The sequence below is a fragment of the Engraulis encrasicolus genome, chromosome 15, assembly GCF_034702125.1.
Source record: "Engraulis encrasicolus isolate BLACKSEA-1 chromosome 15, IST_EnEncr_1.0, whole genome shotgun sequence".
NCBI classification, from domain to species: Eukaryota; Metazoa; Chordata; class Actinopteri; order Clupeiformes; family Engraulidae; genus Engraulis; species Engraulis encrasicolus.
This window is the reverse complement of record NC_085871.1, coordinates 11845149-11865239: the sequence shown is the minus strand read 5'-3', so window position 1 is coordinate 11865239 and position 20091 is coordinate 11845149. Positions and strand designations below refer to the sequence as shown.

The 20091-nt window shown below is 48.0% G+C and overlaps 1 protein-coding gene across 1 annotated transcript in view; it reads right to left on the bottom strand.

The window, feature by feature from the left end:
- ccnd2b (cyclin D2, b) overlaps positions 1 to 20091 on the bottom strand; it is a 38736-nt gene that overhangs the window by 8558 nt on the left and 10087 nt on the right. Inside the window, exon 4 of the mRNA XM_063217056.1 lies at positions 5489 to 5637. Coding sequence (XP_063073126.1) covers positions 5489 to 5637 — 149 coding nt within the window. The remainder of the gene's footprint in view (positions 1 to 5488; positions 5638 to 20091) is intronic.

Sequence of the window (20091 nt, the reverse complement as noted above, 5' to 3'; positions counted from 1 at the left end):
CAGTAGGGCAGAGGGAAGGGGAAAAAGGGGGGAGGCTGACTGAGGTGCCTGCCTGCAACTCGAGACCCCTCCAGTCGCTCTGCACCGCGCCGCCACTCTGGGCCAGACTGACCCCCACACTGGGCCATGTAGCGACGGAAGCAGATACCCGCCCACCCCCCCCAACCCCCCGATAGATAAGCACTTCCCTGTCTCCTATTCAGCTTCTCTTGTGTTTGTGTAGGGGCTACAGTTTAACGCAAAAATGAGCGTGTGTGTGTGTGTGTGTGTGTGTGTGTGTGTGTGGTGTGCGTGCGTGCGTGCGTGCGTGCGTGCGTGCGTGCGTGCGTGTGTGTGTGTGTTGGGGGTCCTCGGAATGGAGGTGACTGTACTATGTGTCTGTAGTGGGGGTGGGAATGTTGGGGTGCAACAGTAGGTTGAGGTGGTAGGGTGGTGTGTATGTGTATGCATATGTGATTGTGAGTTTGTGTGTGTGTGTGTATGTGTATGTGTGTGTGTGTGTGTGTGTGTGTGTGTGTGTGTGTGTGTGTGTGTGTGTGTGTGTGTGTGTGTGTGTGTGTGTGTGTGTGTGTGTGTTTGCTTATGCGTTTATGTATGGTGGTGGTAGTGGGGAGTAGGTGTTAAATGTCATCCTTTGCCACCTTTCTAAAATTAAACACAAGCAAGCGTCCTTCAAACAAAAGCCATTGACAAAATTGTCAATTGTAGAATTTAATTGTCGAATTCACCACTCACTCACTCACTCACTCACTCACTCACTCACTCACTCACTCACTCACTCACTCACTCCAATTGTCAAATTTAAGACTCATAGTGTCGCTCGTACTCTCTTAAAACTCTCGCTCCTGCTAAAATCAACACTGTGAAGATGTACTGTGTGATCAACACACTAGCCGACGTCAGAGTCACCAGCATCACCAACCCCCCACTGGCGAGAGACGCATGCACACATGCATGTATGCAAACCAGCAAGCGAGTGAGAGAGAGAGCCAACGAGGGAAGAACCAACGAGAACGAACGAAAGAAAGAAGGAAGGGGGGGGACGTCTTGCGTCCCGCCACAAGAATGCGGGCCCCGGCTTCTGAGAAAAAGACGCTCCCTCGCCGCCCGCCCGACCGACCGCCCCGCGCCTCTTTATAGCTCCAGTCTGGATCCCGCGCCAGAACCCACAGGCCCTCCTCGCTTTCTTTTTCATGGAACTGAAATAGTTTCAATCTGCTTCACAGCGACTTGCTGCTTACTGCTGCTGGAGGAGTGGAGTGGAGTGGAGTGGAGTGGAGCGGAGTGGAGAGGCATGGAACTGCTTTTCTGGATCCTTCTCCAAGCGAATAACCCCCCTTCAGATCCCCCACATAGGCATATACAGTACTACACACACACACACACACACACACACACACACACACACACACACACACACACACACACACACACACACACACACACACACACTCACATGCAAATCCCTCACACATGTGGACACACACACACGTGTGCACACATGCACACACACACACAAGCACACACACACATTAACATACACAAGCACATACATTGGACAGACATACTCTAGTGCACACACACGTACACACTGCACACACACACACACACACACACACACACACACACACACACACACACACACACACACACACACACACACACACACACACACACACACACACACACACACACACACACACACACACACAGAGGTACAGAGCTAAGCTAAGGGGAGGCCTGCTTGTTTGAATCAGGGCATTTATTCTCCTTCCAATAAAATCCTCGTTTGAGAGCGACGCTGCCAACGCCTTGTTAATCTCCGTCAGTGATGTCAGCAGACTACAGACAGTTTGTCTGCAGACAGTGTGATTGGGCCGCTCTCTCTCTCTCTCTCTCTCTTTGTCTTCACGACAGCGGTTTTATTCGATCCATGCCACAGGCTGTAAAGATCCAGTACTGCAAGCACTACGGTACTCACTAACATCCTTTAACACAGACAGAATTCAAGTCCATTTGCCAAACACAAGCGACATCACTTTTTTTTTCAAACTCTGCTGTTGACAACACTGCTCCTCAGACAGCGTCAAAGCCAGGCCCTCTGACCTTCGCAAAGAATGCTTACAACACACACAGGGCCACCGGCAGCTTTGGCAGGTCCCGGGACCATGTTAATTTAAAGCCCCCCCCCAATGCTTACAATGTACCATGATCCAAATTCTGGCCCTGGAAAACAACTGACTCCAGCATCCCTGTGGCCATGCATGCAGTGTCAAACATGCAGCCAGGGCCGCTGACAGCTTTCACTGGGCCCCAGGACAAAGTCATTTGAAAGGGCCCCCACACCCAATACATACAATGTAATGACACCCCAATTCTGCGTCCCATCTGTCTCTGGGCCTGGGACAACTGTCCCCTTTGACCCCCTCCCCTGTCGACTTCCCTGCATGCAGCAGTCATGTCAAACAATTAAGAGGAGGCCCAGACGGACGTCACTGTTAGCCATGCGTGCGCACAACACTGCTTTTATTGGTTCCGTTCAAGAGTGGCCGCTCAAAGGGGAAGGTGACAAAGTTCAGAGCAGAACACCGGAGTGCTGTGCTGTGCGTACGTACTGCTAGACAGACTGACTGCATTTTCCATTGAACACCACTGCCCTATAATGACTCTAACTTTGACTAGGTGGGTGGGGTTAGCTTAACGCCTTTGTACTTGACAAGGTGACAAACGGAAGGTGGTATAGGTGTAGAACAATAGTGAATTGAATAGTGTATGTAAAACACCAACTTATTTTTCCATTCAATGCTCTGGACTAGCCAAAGCATTGCAATGGATGCATGCTTGCTGTACTACATTTCTGCCAAAAGGCTACTTTTGGTGGCAAATGGAAACTCAAGGTACAAAAGTACGTTGGTGTGGTATAGTGGTTAGTAATGGCGGACAACATGGACTCATTAAGTCCAGTGCTACATTCCAAATGACCTGGTTTTACCTCTATAGTTAACCCCTTAGCGCCTATCTTAAAACATTAATGTCACCAAAATTGAAATGGCTGTGTCTTAGGGCCTCTGCACACTGGCTCCGACAAAGTGCGGCGCACTTTTGCTTCCGACAGAATTCGGACCCCCAAACCCAATTTCACTCGAACATTGCATTGATAGTCAATGGGCGGCGCCGACAAAATAGAACTCGTCTCTAATTGCTATCCGACATCGTTGAATGTCCGCGGACATCGGCGCCAGTGTGCGTGGTTCTATTGAAAACAATGGAATCGAATTTTAGCTGAGCAATGCGCAGCACTTTGTCGGAGCCGGTGTGCGGAAGCCCTTAATCTGTTACTTAAGCCTCTCTGTAATGTCATAGCAATGTTGTTATGATGTAGTCGAGTATTTTCAGCAAATAGTGAATAGGTCCGCCAGCGACCCCATCTGCACAAAGAGGCTACATCCAGTGCTACATTCCAAATGACCTGGTTTTACCTCTACGGACAGACCAGGAGGCTGTTCCAATGTTCGTACTTTCCGCCCTTTCCGCACTGTGTTTGGGTACGCAGGGCGGTTCCATTTGTAATCTCGGCGGTGAAGTGTACTGTAAACTACCAGGATAACGCCCTCAAAGCGGCCATTTTTTGAAGTGTGGAGTTTTAGCACTCAACTGCCGCCATATTTGTTACGTAGTTTCCTCTCTGGTTGAGTGTCAGATCGTCAAACTGCCGAATCTCTGTGATGACAGCATAGTTTTGATTCCAAAGACAATAGCCATGTGTATAAGAGAAAGGGGTAACTTTAAAAAATTGTCAACATAAGGAACAGTGTCTTCCGTGATGAATTGTATATTGGCGGTTGGTAAACTCTGATGACACGCGACAACCGTCATTTCCGTTAAGTGTATCAGACAGAACAGTGTTTCCCACAGAAATTTTGGAAACTATGGGGGCAGCCGGGAAATGGCAAAACAATATGTTTGTACAGTATGAGTACAGTATGACATTGGCACATGGAGAAACTATAGGCCTAGGCCTACATTTCAGCCATTTATATTTTGAGAAATAAGGCTACATAACATTTTACCCATGATATTAGTAGTACATTGTCATTTATATATTTTTTTAAAAATGTACAGTGAATCATTTCTGTTTACAACACAGTTTCATTCGTCCCTCATGCAGGGGTCTATGTAATGAAAAAAATAATAAAACAAAATAGGAGCAGAGATAAGAATTTAAGAGTACTGTGAAATTGTTAACGCATAGACAAAAAGGGTCTAAGAGGGTAGGCTGTGCATTTTCCCCACACACACATAGGCGTACACATTCTACATGAGGGGTGCTGGTCACAGGGCCAGTTTTTCAAAATTCCTCCCATTAAAAGGGCTGAACAACATATTACACATTTATGTCTATATTCACATTCATTACACATTCATTTCTATATGCAGCCCGATGTCTCCTCTGCTGTGTCAATGAAGGCCTGTCACCTAACTCATTACAACTGTAAAACAAAGCCTGGGGAGTGTTAGTAAACTCATCCCAACTGTCCCTTCTCTGAAGGTTTTTTTTATTGCTCCCAAAACCCAAGTTAACTACAACAACTTGACTAGGCTTTTGATCCCTCTGTCTTTCAAGCACTTGTGGTTTTCTCTATAGGATGTATTTACTCCAGGAGGAAAATGCGAAGGAAATCGTAATTCAAATCGTTTTTAACAAAAACGGAAATCGTAAAAAACAAAACAAAAAACATTTTTTTTTTTTCATTTTCGGAAACTATGGCGGCCAAATTTAAACTATGGCGGGCCGCCATAGTTTCCTCAATGTATGGGAAACACTGCAGAACGTGAATTGGACCTGCACTTCACCCTCAAATTTAGCCGTTAAGTTGAGGGTGGAAAGTGTACTGTATCACAGTACACAGTGCACAGTGTGGAGAATGGAACACGCTCCAGATGATTGGTTGGTTGGTTGGTTGAATGAATGATCATCTGGTGTAACTGGACAGGTGAAACCAGGTCATTTGAAACATGCGGCAATGGATTGTAAAGTAATGTATCCAGCTTGCTCATCACTGACCAAATACCACCTCAATAAAATTAGCTCACCACTGTTTATGCTAGAGTGTGAGAGTGTTCCTTTTTTGTGTGCTTTATTTCTGATTGGACTGTGAAGGTTGACAGGAAGTGAGTGAGGAGAGACAGATGGGGTAGGGTTGGGAAATGACTCAGGCCATGTAAATGTCAAACCAAGTGTCTTGTCGAAAGAAATAATTCACAATATATATATTTGAAAACGGGATATGACTCGGCTAGGCCGGAATCAAACCTGGGTGCCCCTGGTCATGCAAGCCCATATGTGTGTGTGTGTGTGGGGGGTGGGGGGAGTGGGGGGGGGCTTAGTGCGCTGCGCCACAGTGCCCCCCGTGTGATAGTGTTTCTGTGCGTACAGGAGTGCGTTGGGATATGATGATGGTGGTGAGGGGGATGTGACTCTACTTACCACCTCGGTGTTGGTGATCTTGGCCAGCAGCTCAGACAGGTCGTCCCCGTGCAGCGTCCGCTCGGAGCGGTGCAGCTGGAGCCCGCAGACGGCTGCGCCCACACTGCCCGTGGCGATCATGGAGGGCGGGTGCATGGCAAAACTAAAGTCTGCAGGGAGAGAGGACACACACACACACACACACACACACACACATAGGGGAGGATGAATATACTGTATGAAAACATCACTAAAATCACTAGGGCTCCCATGCACCCAGGAATTTTTCATTTTTTAATTGTTTTTTTTTTTTCAATTTTGGTCTTTTTGACTTTATTTATGATAGTACAGTGAAGATGGTGACAGGAAGTGAGTGGGGAGAGAGAGACGGGTAAGGGCCGGCAAAGGACCCGGGCCGCTAATCGAACTCGGGTCAGCCACATAGCAGACAAGTGCCCTACCGTTAGGCCACGGTAGGGCCCATTTTTAATTTTTAATATTAAGGGTGGTGCTGTTACATACATGTGGGTCAGCCGTGGCCTAATGGTTAGGGAGGTGATCTTAAAATCAGAGGGTTGCAGGTTCGAATCCCAGCGTTATCTCCCTACAGTTGGAGATTCTCCACCCATAACTGAAGTGTCCTTGAGCAAGGCACCTTACCCCACATTGCTCCATGGGGAACTGTATTCAATACCCTGCGCATAACTAAGTCGCTTTGGATAAAAATGGCAGCTAAGTGTAATGTAATGTAATAACAAGATACACACACAAAGCTGTATTAGTTCAGGATGACGACATGTACTTTCACCAAAGTAGATGCATGTACATCCCACCTTATGATAAGTTGGGAGGCTTAGGATGAGGGGGCAAGGGGGCGCTTGCTCATAAAAGGTTGAGATCCACTGCTATAGCACTAAAGCTGTTACATACATGTGGGGCAGCTGTGGCCCAATGGTTAGGGAGGTGGTCTTAAACTCAGAGGGTTGCAGGATCGAATCCCAGCGTTTGCGTAAAAATGTCAGCTAAGTGTAAACTAATGTAATGTAATAACAAGATACACACACAAAGCTGTTCAGGACATTAATTCAGAACATGTACTTTCACCAAAGTCCATACCACCTTACTAAGGTCGTAATGCAGGTCAGCATATAGTATAAATTGCATACCGGGTATATGATAGTGTAATAGCATATCTGATAGTCATAAGTAGATGGTCACACACTGAAAGTCATTTAGGCATATTTTGTCAAAAACATTTTTTTTTAATTAATCATGATTAGACTTTATTTTATTAGATTATTAGAACATGAACACTGGCAATTGGCAACTGGCAACTGGCAACACTCGCGGGTGAGGTGCATGCAAAAACAAAAAGCTGCAGGGGACGAACAGAGTAAAACACACCCATTAACAACATGCATCACAGTACAGTAAAACAATAGATACATGACAAAACTGAAGTCTGCAGAAGGAGGGAGGGCAGGACAGGAAAGGAAAACAATATCAAACACTTCGACTTAGGTGAGTGTTACGGACAGATTTTGGGTTCAGAATGTGATTGACATGCTGGGTTGGTGACGTGCGTAGAGTGGGTCACGTGGTGATCAAGTTTGGTATATCACCTGGGCTACTTGGGAATGGTGGCAGTAGTAGGGAGTAGGTGTTTAGGGGAAAGCCTAAACTTTGTTGACCGCTTCTTTGTACACGCTACCGCTCGTTTGGGCCACGCTACACCACTGGCTTTATGAACCGCTTATGACCACGCTACTCTGTGCACTTTAAGCCAATCGTTTGCACAGCGCACTTTCACTCTTGCACGGTTTGCACACCTGTGACTTAATGTCTGGATTTTAATGGTCCTTGTGAAACCCTTTTACCTCGAAGATGAAACTTGAATAAAACCAGCATAACCGGAACGTGGATCTACTCGGAGCCTTTTGTACAACAGCGTGTCGGGCAAACCTTTTCCCTAATTCAGCTACTTGGCGACTTAATATTTGTTTGATACGTCGCCACAATATTGTCAACAAAGTACGGCATTTGCTCGGACGGCAAATGGAGCATAGCCTAAACCCCCAATGAGCTCACACAGCCAACACAACAACGTGAAGGAAGCCGTTTACCTGAACAGAGAAGGCAACTGCGGTAATGTACATCTGTTTATTGAATTATCGCTGGCTGGGTGAACGCTGACTGCTGCTGATGGTGACTTCCTGAGAAGCTGACGTCGTGCTTACGTCACGTTTCATTCATTGTTTGGACTGTTGCTACTGTGGCTTGGCTAACGCAAGAACACTGATTATTGGAATCATAGCGTTGTGTGTGTGCGTGTGCTGTTGCTCAGGGTGGATTTGTGAATACCGTCGTTGCTTCGACATTGTATTTGATGCCGTGATTTGCATGCCTCATTGGAAAACTTAAAATGAGTGACCAAGAAGCCACTGCTGTGAAAGATGGGCATGCTATAATGAATGACAAAGAAACCCCAGTGACAAATGCAAAAATGTGTGACAAAGAAACCCCAGTTGTGACAAATGCAAAAACGTGTGACAAAGAAACCCCTGGCGTAAATAACACAACAATGAGTGACACAGAAAACCTCAGTGTGAAACATGCTAAGACGAGTAGGCCTAAAGAAGCTCATGTCGAAAATGCTCAAGATAAGAGACACATTGTCCTCACTGAAAAAGCTCTGATAAACAAGATTGAAAACATTCAAACAGAACGGAAAAAACATGTAAACAAAATGAAAGGTATCATTACTTCCCTGAAAGAGCTAATGAATGCTGATGAGAATGAATCTCAGGTTAAAATGCTGCTCCATGAATTAACACAGCGGCTTAAAAGAGCCACTGAACTTCATATCTCCCTGTTACCACTAATGCCTACAGAGGAGCAAGATAAACAAAATGAATGGTTCTCGAGCATAACTAAATTCAATGAATGGTTTATTGAGGACGTACAAGCATGGCTTGCAGGCATTGTTACAATTTCGGGTAGGCCATCAGATGAAGTGTCATCTCGAAATGCTCCACTGGAGGGAGACGTGCAAGGAAATGAGCACACACAATTCCACCTGCCTCTTCATTCTCAAGATGATGAACAAGATGACGTGTCTCCAATCGACAGTGTGTCAAACCTGGGAAGTAGAGCAAACTCAAAAGCCTCTTCAACTGCCTCGGACTATCGCAGAGCCCAAGCCGAAATGGCCGCCTTGCTCACACAGCAACAAGCGCTCAAGGAAAAGCACAGCATTGAGGAACAGGAGGAGAAACTGAGAAGAAGAAAAGAGGAGCTTCAATTGGAGGCAGATATTGCAGCAGTTGCTGCGAAAGCGGACGTGTTGAAAACCGGATCAACTGTGAGGAGTACTGCATCAAGAAAATCAAACGGAATGGAGTCTTACTTTAACGCAAACAAAAAGGCCTTTAAAAAGCTCGACGCGGATGCAGATACATTTGTCCCAAGGACATATGACTTAAAATCAAAAGGAAATCCAGTTGCTTTCAACGCCAAGTCTACAGTGAAACATCAAATGAAAACTAAACCAGCCCCTCCTCTCACTGGACCTCCTGCACGCGTGAAGCAGAATGCACACTTACCGCTACAATCAAAGGCAAGCTTGCCAGTGCAACATCAACTCTGGTCTTCACAACAAAATGCTGGCTCAGCAACCAATGCTAATCTTGTTTCAATCATGCACACACAGAATCGTTTGACTCAGATGTTGGTCCATCAACAGAGTTTGGCAACGTTGCCCAAGAGAGAGATATCCGTTTTTGACGGAAACCCTCTTCAATTCCACGCCTTCATGAGATCCTTTGAACAAGTGATTGAGTGCAAAACTAACAATCTTGATGACTGCCTCCACTACCTGGCTCAGTACACTAGGGGGCAACCTCATGAACTTGTCAAAAGCTGCCAACATATGGCAAATGGTGCTGGATATGCGAAGGCTAAGACTCTCTTGCATGAGCATTTTGGAAACGAGCACGTGATCGCAGCTTGTTACCTGAATAAGATCCACTCATGGCCATTTATCCGATCTGAGGATACAGAAGCGCTTCAAGCTTATAGTCTCTTCCTGCGCGGATGCTGCAACGCAATGGAGGAGGTCGATGGCCTCTCAGAGCTAAACACGCCTAGCAATATGCTTTCTGTGATAAACAGGCTTCCTTACAAGTTGAAGGACAGATGGCGGTCAGCATCGTGGGATATCCAAGAAAAGCAACATCGTAGAGCCGCATTCATGGACATTGTCTCCTTTTTGGAAAGGCAAGTCAAAATCGCCACGGATCCCGTGTTTGGGAACTTGTCTGACCCCCTGTCCAGCCATCCAGCAGCCAAGGCCAGCGATGGAGGGAGGCGCACAGCGCGCCCAAGGATGAAAGAGAGTAGCTTCGGTACAACAGTCACGGGAGTTGGAGATGATCAAGCAGCAGGGCAAGAGCATCACGGCCCCAAGAAAACCTGTCTGTTCTGTAAGGGCACACATTCATTGGAGTCATGTTCTCACCTCAGTAAGAAGCCTCACAACGAGAAGATTTCCTTTCTTAAAAAGAATGGCATTTGTTTCGGCTGTTTGTGCACTGGGCACATAAGCAGAGATTGTAGGCAACGTCTTTCATGTGAAGTCTGCACTTATAAGCATCCAAGTCTGCTCCACATTCATAAGGAAAGGAGTGAAACCAGGTCTGACAGCATGGCAGAGGAAAGTCCCGTTGCAGTTCAGTCTAGTGGCCTTACTGGGGCCGGTGAACACGATTGCAAGCTGGCCATTATACCAGTTAAAGTAAAATCAAGGAAAGGCCACAGAACCGTTGAAACATATGCCTTCTTGGACCCGGGGAGTTCAGCGTCCTTCTGCACAGTGGGTCTACTGGACAAACTGAATGTAACTGAGAGGAAGACAAGGATTCTTCTGCGTACAATGGGGCAGGAGAAAGTGGTGAACAGTGGCATCGTGTCAGATCTGGAGGTTGCAGGACTGCGGAGTGACGTCTTCTGCGAAATGCCCGACCTTTTTACTCAGCAGAGCATGCCAGTCAATGCATGTAACATCCCGAGACAGCAGGACCTGGAAGGCTGGCCTCATTTAAGTCAAGTTGTTCTGCCAGAAATACCGGCACAAGTTGAACTCCTGATTGGCATGAACATGCCTAGAGCACTAGAACCCCTAGAGGTTGTTCGGAGCGTGGGCAGTGGTCCTTTTGCCATTAAAACTGTTCTTGGCTGGACTGTTAACGGGCCCCTTGGCAAAGAATGCTGTGAAAGTCAAAGATGTATGTCCACCGTCAATGTCAACAGGATCTCTGCGGTGAGTCTGGATGAGTTGTGGAAGCAGCAGTTTAAGATGGACTTCCCTGAGGGCAGGCATGATGAGCAGTTGGCTCTGTCAAGAGAGGATTCTAAGTTCCTAGAATTGGCCAGTAAGTCGGTAACACTGAAAGATGGGCATTACAGCATTGCCCTGCCATTAAGAGATCGAGACATGATCATGCCTAACAACCGCGCCATTGCAGAGCAGCGTGCTGTAAGCTTGAAGAGAAGATTTGTCAGAGACAAAGAGTTTCACAGAGACTACACCGCTTTCATGACTGACCTCCTGTCCAAAGGCTATGCACAAAGTGTGCCTTCTACAAACCATCAACATACGGGCCGTAAGATCTGGTATATTCCCCACCATGGAGTTTATCACCCAACCAAAGGGAAAATCAGAGTTGTGTTTGATTGTGCAGCATCATTCCGAGGTGTCTCGCTAAATGCGCAGCTGCTGAGTGGTCCTGACCTCACAAATACACTGGTTGGCGTGCTGACTAGGTTCAGAAAAGAGCCCGTTGTCTTGATGTCTGACATTGAAGCTATGTTTCACCAAGTCCGTGTGCCAGAGGAAGATGCAGACCTGTTGAGATTTCTATGGTGGCCCGGTGGGGACTTCAGTCAGAACATGCAAGAGTACAGAATGGCAGTTCATTTGTTTGGGGCAACATCCTCTCCGAGCTGCGCGAACTATGCGCTAAGAAAATGTGCAGAAGACAATCGGTCACACTTCAGCCAGCTGGCCGTTGACACCATCTTGAACAGTTTTTATGTTGATGACTGCCTTGCCTCAGTAGCCTCAGAGGAGGAAGCTATCTCTCTCTACACAGACCTCAGAGACATCTGTGCTAAGGGCGGTTTCTACCTTACAAAGTGGATAAGCAACAGCCGCATCGTCCTGGCTAGAATACCCGAGGAAGAGAGAGCAAAGGAAATCAAAGACTTGGACTTGGACTCTGCCATCCTGCCTGTCGAGCGGGCATTGGGCGTCCGATGGTGCGTGCAGTCAGATGCATTCAAGTTTCGTATATCCATTCCAGACAAACCACTGACCCGTAGAGGTATCCTCTCCACAGTAAGCTCCTTCTATGACCCCCTAGGGTTCCTCGCTCCAGTTATCTTCACTGCTAAGAGGATCCTCCAAGATCTATGCCAGATGGGAATGGGATGGGATGACCCTGCACCATTGGCAGTTGCCCAGCAGTGGAAAGACTGGGTCACAGAGTTGCGGCTGTTGGATGACATTAGCATCAGACGATGTCTAAAGCCTCCTGACTTTGGGGAGCTGACCACTGCGCAGTTGCACCACTTCGCAGATGCAAGTGAGAAGGGGTACGGAGCCGTCACCTACCTGCTGCTGTGTAACAGTCGCTCCCAAGTACACACCTCTTTCATAATGGGAAAGTCCAGGGTGGCACCATTGAAACCAGTCACGATTCCTCGAATGGAGCTGACCGCAGCTGTGGTAGCAGCTCGCATGGATGGGCTGTGGAGAAAGGAGTTGAGACTGCCCCTCCTAGACTCTGTGTTTTGGACAGACAGCACTTCGGTGCTGAAATACATCAACAACGAGACAACCAGGTTTCGTGTATTTGTGGCGAACAGAGCCTCAGAAATTCTGAAAACGTCAAAGGCCTCCCAGTGGAGATATGTGAACACTGCAGATAATCCCGCAGATCTGGCCTCCAGAGGCATGAGGGCGGAGCCCTTCTTGAAGAATGCGTCATGGCTAAATGGCCCCACCTTTCTTAAGCAGCCAGAGACCGAGTGGCCTGTGAGCCCAGACAGTTTGCAAGAACTCTCTCTTGAGGACCCTGAAGTGAAGGTCTCTGCCGCAATTAACATTTCACAAGTGGCTGCCAGCGATACTGATGGTGGTGAGGATGGCCATCCTTTTACCCACCTGATCCGTAAAATATCATCCTGGACTCGCCTTATAAGGGTGGTGGGTTGGATCCTGAGATTCAAGACAGCACTCCAACACAGCAAAGCCAACGCTCCTCCTCAGTCCTCCTCAGCTCGTCGTCACAGGGACAACTCTCATAAGGGCTTCCTCTCAGTGGGAGAGATCAGTGATGCTGAGACGCAGATAATCAAGTTCTGTCAATTTGAGCGGTATGCAGAAGAGATCTCCTGTCTGCAAGGAGGAAAAAATGTGAAACGAAGCAGCCATCTGTACAAATTGAACCCAGTCCTGGAAGAAGGTGTGCTGCGAGTTGGTGGACGTCTTAGCAGAGCCGCTATGTCTGAAGACTCCAAGCACCCAGTCATAGTCCCCAAGGACCACCGCATTGCTGGCCTCATTCTGCAGCACATTCACAAAGAAGTGGGCCATGATGGTAGGAACCACATTCTGTCGAGGCTGCATCAGAGATACTGGATTCCCCAAGCTGGTACTCTGATAAGAAGCATCATGTCAAGGTGTGTGGAATGCAAGTGGCATCATGGGGCAGTTGGTCAACAGCAAATGGCAGATTTACCTGGAAGCAGAGTGACCCCTGAGAAACCTCCCTTTACCTGCGTGGGGGTGGATTACTTCGGCCCGTTTGAAGCGAAGCGTGGAAGAAGTCTGGTGAAACGTTACGGAGTCATCTTCACGTGCTTGGCGATCAGAGCTGTGCATATTGAGGTCGCCACATCTCTTGACACTGACTCCTTCATTAATGCCCTACGCCGCTTCGTTGCAAGGCGAGGCCAGGTACAAGAACTGCGCTCCGACAATGGCACCAACTTTGTGGGAGCAGAGCGTGAACTAAGAAGAGCAATGGACGAGTGGAATCAGGAAAAGATCTCTGATACTATGTCGCTGAAGGGAGTGCAGTGGATCTTCAATCCCCCAACTGGATCACACCACGGCGGTGTATGGGAGCGCTTGATTCGTTCCATCCGAAAGGTCCTTAACTCCACCCTCCGGACACAGCACTTGGACGAAGATGGTCTGCAAACGGTTCTATGTGAGGTTGAGTCAATCCTTAACAGCAGACCCATTACTCAGCAGTCCACTGATCCAAATGACTTGGAGGCACTAACTCCAAACCACCTCCTTCTGCTCAAATCAAATCCACACTTGCCCCCTGGTCTGTTCCATGCAAATGACCTTTATGCACGGAAAAGATGGAGACAGGTCCAATACATCTCTGACCTGTTCTGGAAAAGGTGGATCAAAGAGTACTTACCACAGCTTCAGCGACGTGACAAATGGACAAGGGTCAAGCCTAACTTCACTGCTGGAGACGTGGTCCTGATCGTCGATGACTCTGCACCTCGTGGTTCCTGGATCATCGGCAGAGTCACATCAACCGTGCCAGACCAGAAAGGGCTGGTGCGTCAAGTCTGGGTCAAGACCCCGACCAGCCTTGTATGCCGGCCTGTCACGAAGCTGTGCCTCCTTGTGGAGGCTTCTGATCCCTGACCTTTGACCGCACATAACGCGACCATGACTTCTTACGTTAAACGCACTGGCCAGTTGACATGACCACCTTCAACTTTAGGCTAAGTGCTGGTAACCTCTGGCCTATGACTGACCCCCCCCCTGACCCGTACGAAAAAAAAAAAACATACATACACGCACTCATGCACAATACCCAGGAAAAGGAAAGAAGGGCGAAAGAAAATGTCTTCATGGACCTTTGAGTAATGACTTTGATGTGCATGCATAATGTTGGGGTTATTATAATGTGTAATTATTACTGGGTGATGTCGTAATAATTAGGGGCCGGAATGTTGCGGACAGATTTTGGGTTCAGAATGTGATTGACATGCTGGGTTGGTGACGTGCGTAGAGTGGGTCACGTGGTGATCAAGTTTGGTATATCACCTGGGCTACTTGGGAATGGTGGCAGTAGTAGGGAGTAGGTGTTTAGGGGAAAGCCTAAACTTTGTTGACCGCTTCTTTGTACACGCTACCGCTCGTTTGGGCCACGCTACACCACTGGCTTTATGAACCGCTTATGACCACGCTACTCTGTGCACTTTAAGCCAATCGTTTGCACAGCGCACTTTCACTCTTGCACGGTTTGCACACCTGTGACTTAATGTCTGGATTTTAATGGTCCTTGTGAAACCCTTTTACCTCGAAGATGAAACTTGAATAAAACCAGCATAACCGGAACGTGGATCTACTCGGAGCCTTTTGTACAACAGCGTGTCGGGCAAACCTTTTCCCTAATTCAGCTACTTGGCGACTTAATATTTGTTTGATACGTCGCCACAATAGTGAGGATGGCAAATCTGTCATCACATTCAAAAGATACTGCGTAAACGAAAAGTGAGCCATCTTGAATGGCAGCCATCTTGAAAGTGCTATCCTCCAAAATCGAATCAGTCTGTGCCCCTATTAACCCTTCTGCACAGAGCCTATGTTATAACCTTACTGTCACCAAAATTGTGATGACCAAGTCTTCATCTGTAATGTCATAGGAATGTTATTATGATGTAGCTGAGTCTTTTCAGCAATGTGTGAACGGGCACATAAGATTTGATGCAAATTCATGATCCCTTCAAGAGTTACCATGCAAAAAAAAACAAAACAAAAAACATCTGTGACGGACAGGCGGATGGAAGGACGGATGCAAGGACTCACAAGGACTCAAACAAGGACTCAAACAGTATGCCTCTGGCCTGACACTTTTAAAAGTAAAAAAAAGTGAAAGCCCACCAGGGAAACTCCAACTTCCATTGTCATTGTGCCACAGCACTCCACAGCACACAAGTGCACACAACAAAATTGCATTGATGCATCACCTCTGCAAGGGGCAGCCCCTAATGGAGGATATCACTGGATAATCCCTCCCCCCACCAACGTGGCGTGATGGGAGTCGAACCGGCAACCTATGGGCTACAAGTCTGATGCCCTAACCGCTTACCCATGACTGCCCTTGGACTCCACTTTGGTCGTCGGAGGCATAGAAAGAAGAGAGGGGGAAAAAAGAACACAGAAGGAGAAGAGGTGACGGGACAGGAACATGGCAAAAAGACTAAAAATCTTCAAAGAAGAAAACACACAAAGCAACCCAGTGCTCAGTGCCATTTGACATCACAAACATTGCCCACCTAAGAGGAAAAACACACTTGTATCCTTAGGTGACAATGACCATGTGGAGAAAAACGAAGAAACAAACAAGGCAAACAAGAGAAGGTGGCAAGGAATATGGCAAAACATCGGCAACGCGAAGGAAGACAAAAACTCAAGAAAACAGAGCAGAAATCAGGAAATGATTATGTGTCTGAAATCCTCAAAAACGTTTCAAAGTTATTCTGAAGGCTTTTAAATGCAAAGCGTACCCCTACTGTCCTACAAAGCCAGACTTCAGACACCATCCCTGACATCTTTCAAGGTGAGGGTGACAATGTGGAACCAATGGCCAGAGGAAAAGAAAAGAAAAATGAGGGAAGAGACAAGAGGGGTCGAAACGAAGCGCACAAGGAGAAAGGGACAAGGAAAGGTGATGAGACAGACAGACAGACAGGAGAGAACAAGAGAGAGGGGAAATAAAGGCCATTGGAGGACAAGACAGGAATAGCCTGAGTAAAAGAGAGAAGAAAAGGTGACGAGACAGATAGACAGAACAGAACAGAAGAGAGAGGAGGAAAGAAGAGAACAGAAGAGGAGAGAAAGTAGCAGCAAGACGATGGAGGACAAGACAGGAAGAGCCCAAGCGAAGGAAAGGAGAGAAGAGGAGGAGAAAAAAGACGAGTAAATGAATGGGTGTGAGAAGAGCAAGAATGTGACCAACCTGTTTCAAGAGTGACCACAAACCCACCAGCCAAACAGCCTCAGCCAAACACAAGACGTCGGACGGACTCAGAACCAGAAAAAGGTCTCCCTTTTCCTTTTTTCCCCCCTTGACTCGACTTCCCCTCTTCCAAAAAAAGTGCCACATCTGTTGTCCATTGGAGTTAAAACACACACTAAAGATTTTCAACCTGACTCTCATATGGGTTAAGGTTTCAGGCTAACTGGCCAGCAACCCACACGCGCGCACACACACACACACACACAAAGGGACTCTCGCACATATGCTCGCACACTTACACTTACTCCCTCACAGACACACACACACACACACACACACACACACACACACACACACACACACACACACACACACACACACACACACACACACACACACACACACTTCCACTTGCAGACTCCCTGTTCTTTTCCCCTCGCAGGACCCTGTATGGTTTCCCTCAGCATGCATGGCCCAACTGTGATTAGAGAAACAGGGGAGAGAGAGAGAGAGAGAGAGAGAGAGAAACAGGGGAGAGAGAGAGAGAGAGAGAGAGAGAGAGAGAGAGAGAGAGAGAGAGAGAAGAGAGAGAGAGAGAGAGAGAGAGAGGAGAGAGAGAGAGAGAGAGAGGAGAGAGAGAGAGAGAGAGAGAGAGAGAGAGAGAGAGAGAGAGAGAGAGAGAGAGAGACGGAGAGATGGAGAGAGAGAGAGAGAGAAGAGAGAGACGGAGAGAGCGAGAGAGAGGTGAGAGAGAGAGAGAGAGAGAGAGAGAGAGAGAGAGAGAGAGAGAGAGAGAAAGAGAGAGAGACGGAGAGAGCGAGAGAGAGGTGAGAGCGACAGAGAGAGAGAGGAGAGAGAGAGAGAGATGAGAGGGGGGTGGGGGCTTGGTAGGGAGAAGAGAAACCAGCTTCCTCCTCCTCTTCAGTGGGGCCCTATGAGCTCCAGAAACTACTCCCCCCCCCCGTGCCTCCATTACGGCCCAAACGACCAGAGCAACAATGGGCCAGATGTGGGAGGTAAGCAGGGAAGGAGGCAGAGAGGCAAGGTGGGAGGCAGGGATGGAGAGATGATGAAGGGATGGAGAGGGAGGAAGAGAGGCAGAGAGGGAGGGAGGAAGAGAGGCAGAGAGAGAGGGAGGGAGGAGGGCGGAGAGGAGAGGAAACTGGCTTCAAGCTTTTGAGTCGCAAATGAGAATGTGCGGGAGGGCTTCATTCGCAGACTTTTGACTGCCTGGGTTCCGTCCGTCAGTTCATCTGCCTGCCTGCCCCGTCTATCCCCCCCGTCTGTCTTTCCGCCCCTGGCCTTTTGTTGCGGGTCTATGTGTGTGTGTATGTGTGTGTGTCTTTTTTCCTCCCTCTCTCTTTTTGAAATCTTTCCTGTTCTTGGACAAACAAGGATGCGACAGACAGCCTTGGATAAACACCCAGGGAGTAACAAGGAGGCCCCCATTTATCCTTCTCTCTCTCTCTCTCTCTCTCTCTCTCTCTCTCTCTCTCTCTCTCTCTCTCTCTCTCTCTCTATATATATATATATATATATACTCATCTCTCTCCCTGCCTCTCTCTATCTCTTCTTCCTTCCGTCTCTATCTCTCCCTCCTCCTATCTTTCATTGCAGGTCTCTCTCTCTCTCTCTCTCTCTCTCTCTCTCTCTCTCTCTCTCTCTCTCTCTCTCTCTCTCTCTCTCTCTCTCTCTCTCTCTCTCTCTCTCAGACAAGGCCAGCAGCTGCGCGCAGGATGAGCTCTTGTGTCATGAGAACAACATTTTCGAGTGCAAATAAAACCCCAAACATTTAGATTACGCCGGGAGCCGCCAACGCGCCGCGTTTTCATGTGGTCGCCATGGAGCGCAGCTATAACTGGCGGCTTTTTACGAAGGCAGAGGGAGAGACCGCGAAAACACACCCAGAGGGGAGAGAAAAATATCCCCAAAAAGAAAAACGAGGGAAAAAAAGAAAGAGGGACAGGCACAGTGTAAAGTGGCATAAATAGCACTAAACACACCACACTGTGAAACAGAGCACACTGCTGCATACACAGCGTACAGTACAGTACAGTACAGTACAGTACAGTACAGTACAGTACAGTACAGTACAGTACAGTACAGTACAGGGGTGTGTTTCTCGAAAGCGTAGTTGTATAGCCAGTTAGCAACTTAGGTAGTTGTCAATGGGAAATTCCATTGCAAACATTGAAGTAGCTAACATAGTTAGCAACTATGGTTTTGAGAAATACACCCCAGTACAGCACAGTACAGCACAGTACACCAAAGCAAGAGCGAAGACAGCTTGAAAAATGGTCGGAATGGATGAATCCTTGGCCCCGAGGTAACCCACACTAAAGAGAGAGGGGAGGGGGGAGGCTAGAGGTGTTTCCCCGTGGGGGCATTTTGGGAGAAGGGCATGCATGGATGAGGAGGAGGAGGAGGAGGAGGAGAGGTGGTGATGGGTGCTGTTAGGAAGGGAGAGCTGAAGGAAAGGGTGAACCAGCGGTGGATACATTCATTCGTTCATCGCCCTGAGTGCACAAGGCCAACACGTGCTTATTTTGGAATCCCAGAGAGAGGGAGGGAGAGAGAGAGAGAGAGAGAGAGAGAGAGAGAGAGAGAGAGAGAGAGAGAGATAGAGAGAGAGAGAGAGAGAGAGAGACTGAAAAAGAGAGGAAGAGCAAAAAAACAGCAAGAGAGGAAGAGTCATTGGCAAGTACAGGAAAAGGAAAAAAAAAAACAGAAAAAAAGGAAGAAGAAAAAAAGACAGGGATTTCTTTCTGTGGCAGTGCCAACCTGCTAGCCCAGGCCTGACCAATCAAAGCTGGAAGTGCATCTGTCAACAAACAGAACAGAAGAGAGCAAAGCAGGGCAGAGCAAAGCAGGGCAGAGCAGCGCAGAGCAGAGCAGAGCAGACAAGCAACAGCAGGGCTGGACTGGCCATCTGGCATAGCAGGGCATTTCCCGATGGGCCCCGCACCCTTGTGTGCGCCTATTTTCAGAAAAGTACAAAAAAATGTTTGGCCCACAATAGGGGGTTACCCCGGGGTACCCCGGGGGCAAAGATTCATCCATTCCGAACATTTTTCAAGCTGTCTCTGAAAAAAGGGGCCCACGAGGGGGCGGGGCCCACCCGTTTTTGCACAGCTACTTATTAGGGGCCCCTTTAAGCCAAAAGTGCCCGGGCCCTTTATCTTCCCCAGACCGGCCCTGAGCAACAGCAGGGGCCAGCGGCGGCAGCTGCAGCACTCCTCCCCACCCAGCACAAGAAGACTCCCCTGCACTCTCAACATCATCACACACAGCAGAGAGAAGGAGGAGGAGGAGGAGGAGTAGACGGATGTGTGTGTGTGTGTGTGTGTGTGTGTGTGTGTGTGTGTGTGTGTGTGTGTGTGTGTGTGTGTGTGTGTGTGTGTGTGTGTGTGTGTGTGTGTGTGTGTGTGTGTGTGTGTGTGTGTGCGTGTTCGGGTGTGTGAAACAGCATGGGAAGAGGTGTGTGTGTGTGTGTGTGTGTGTGTGTGTGTGTGTGTGTGTGTGTGTGTGTGTGTGTGTGTGTGTGTGTGTGTGTGTGTATGTGTGTGTGTG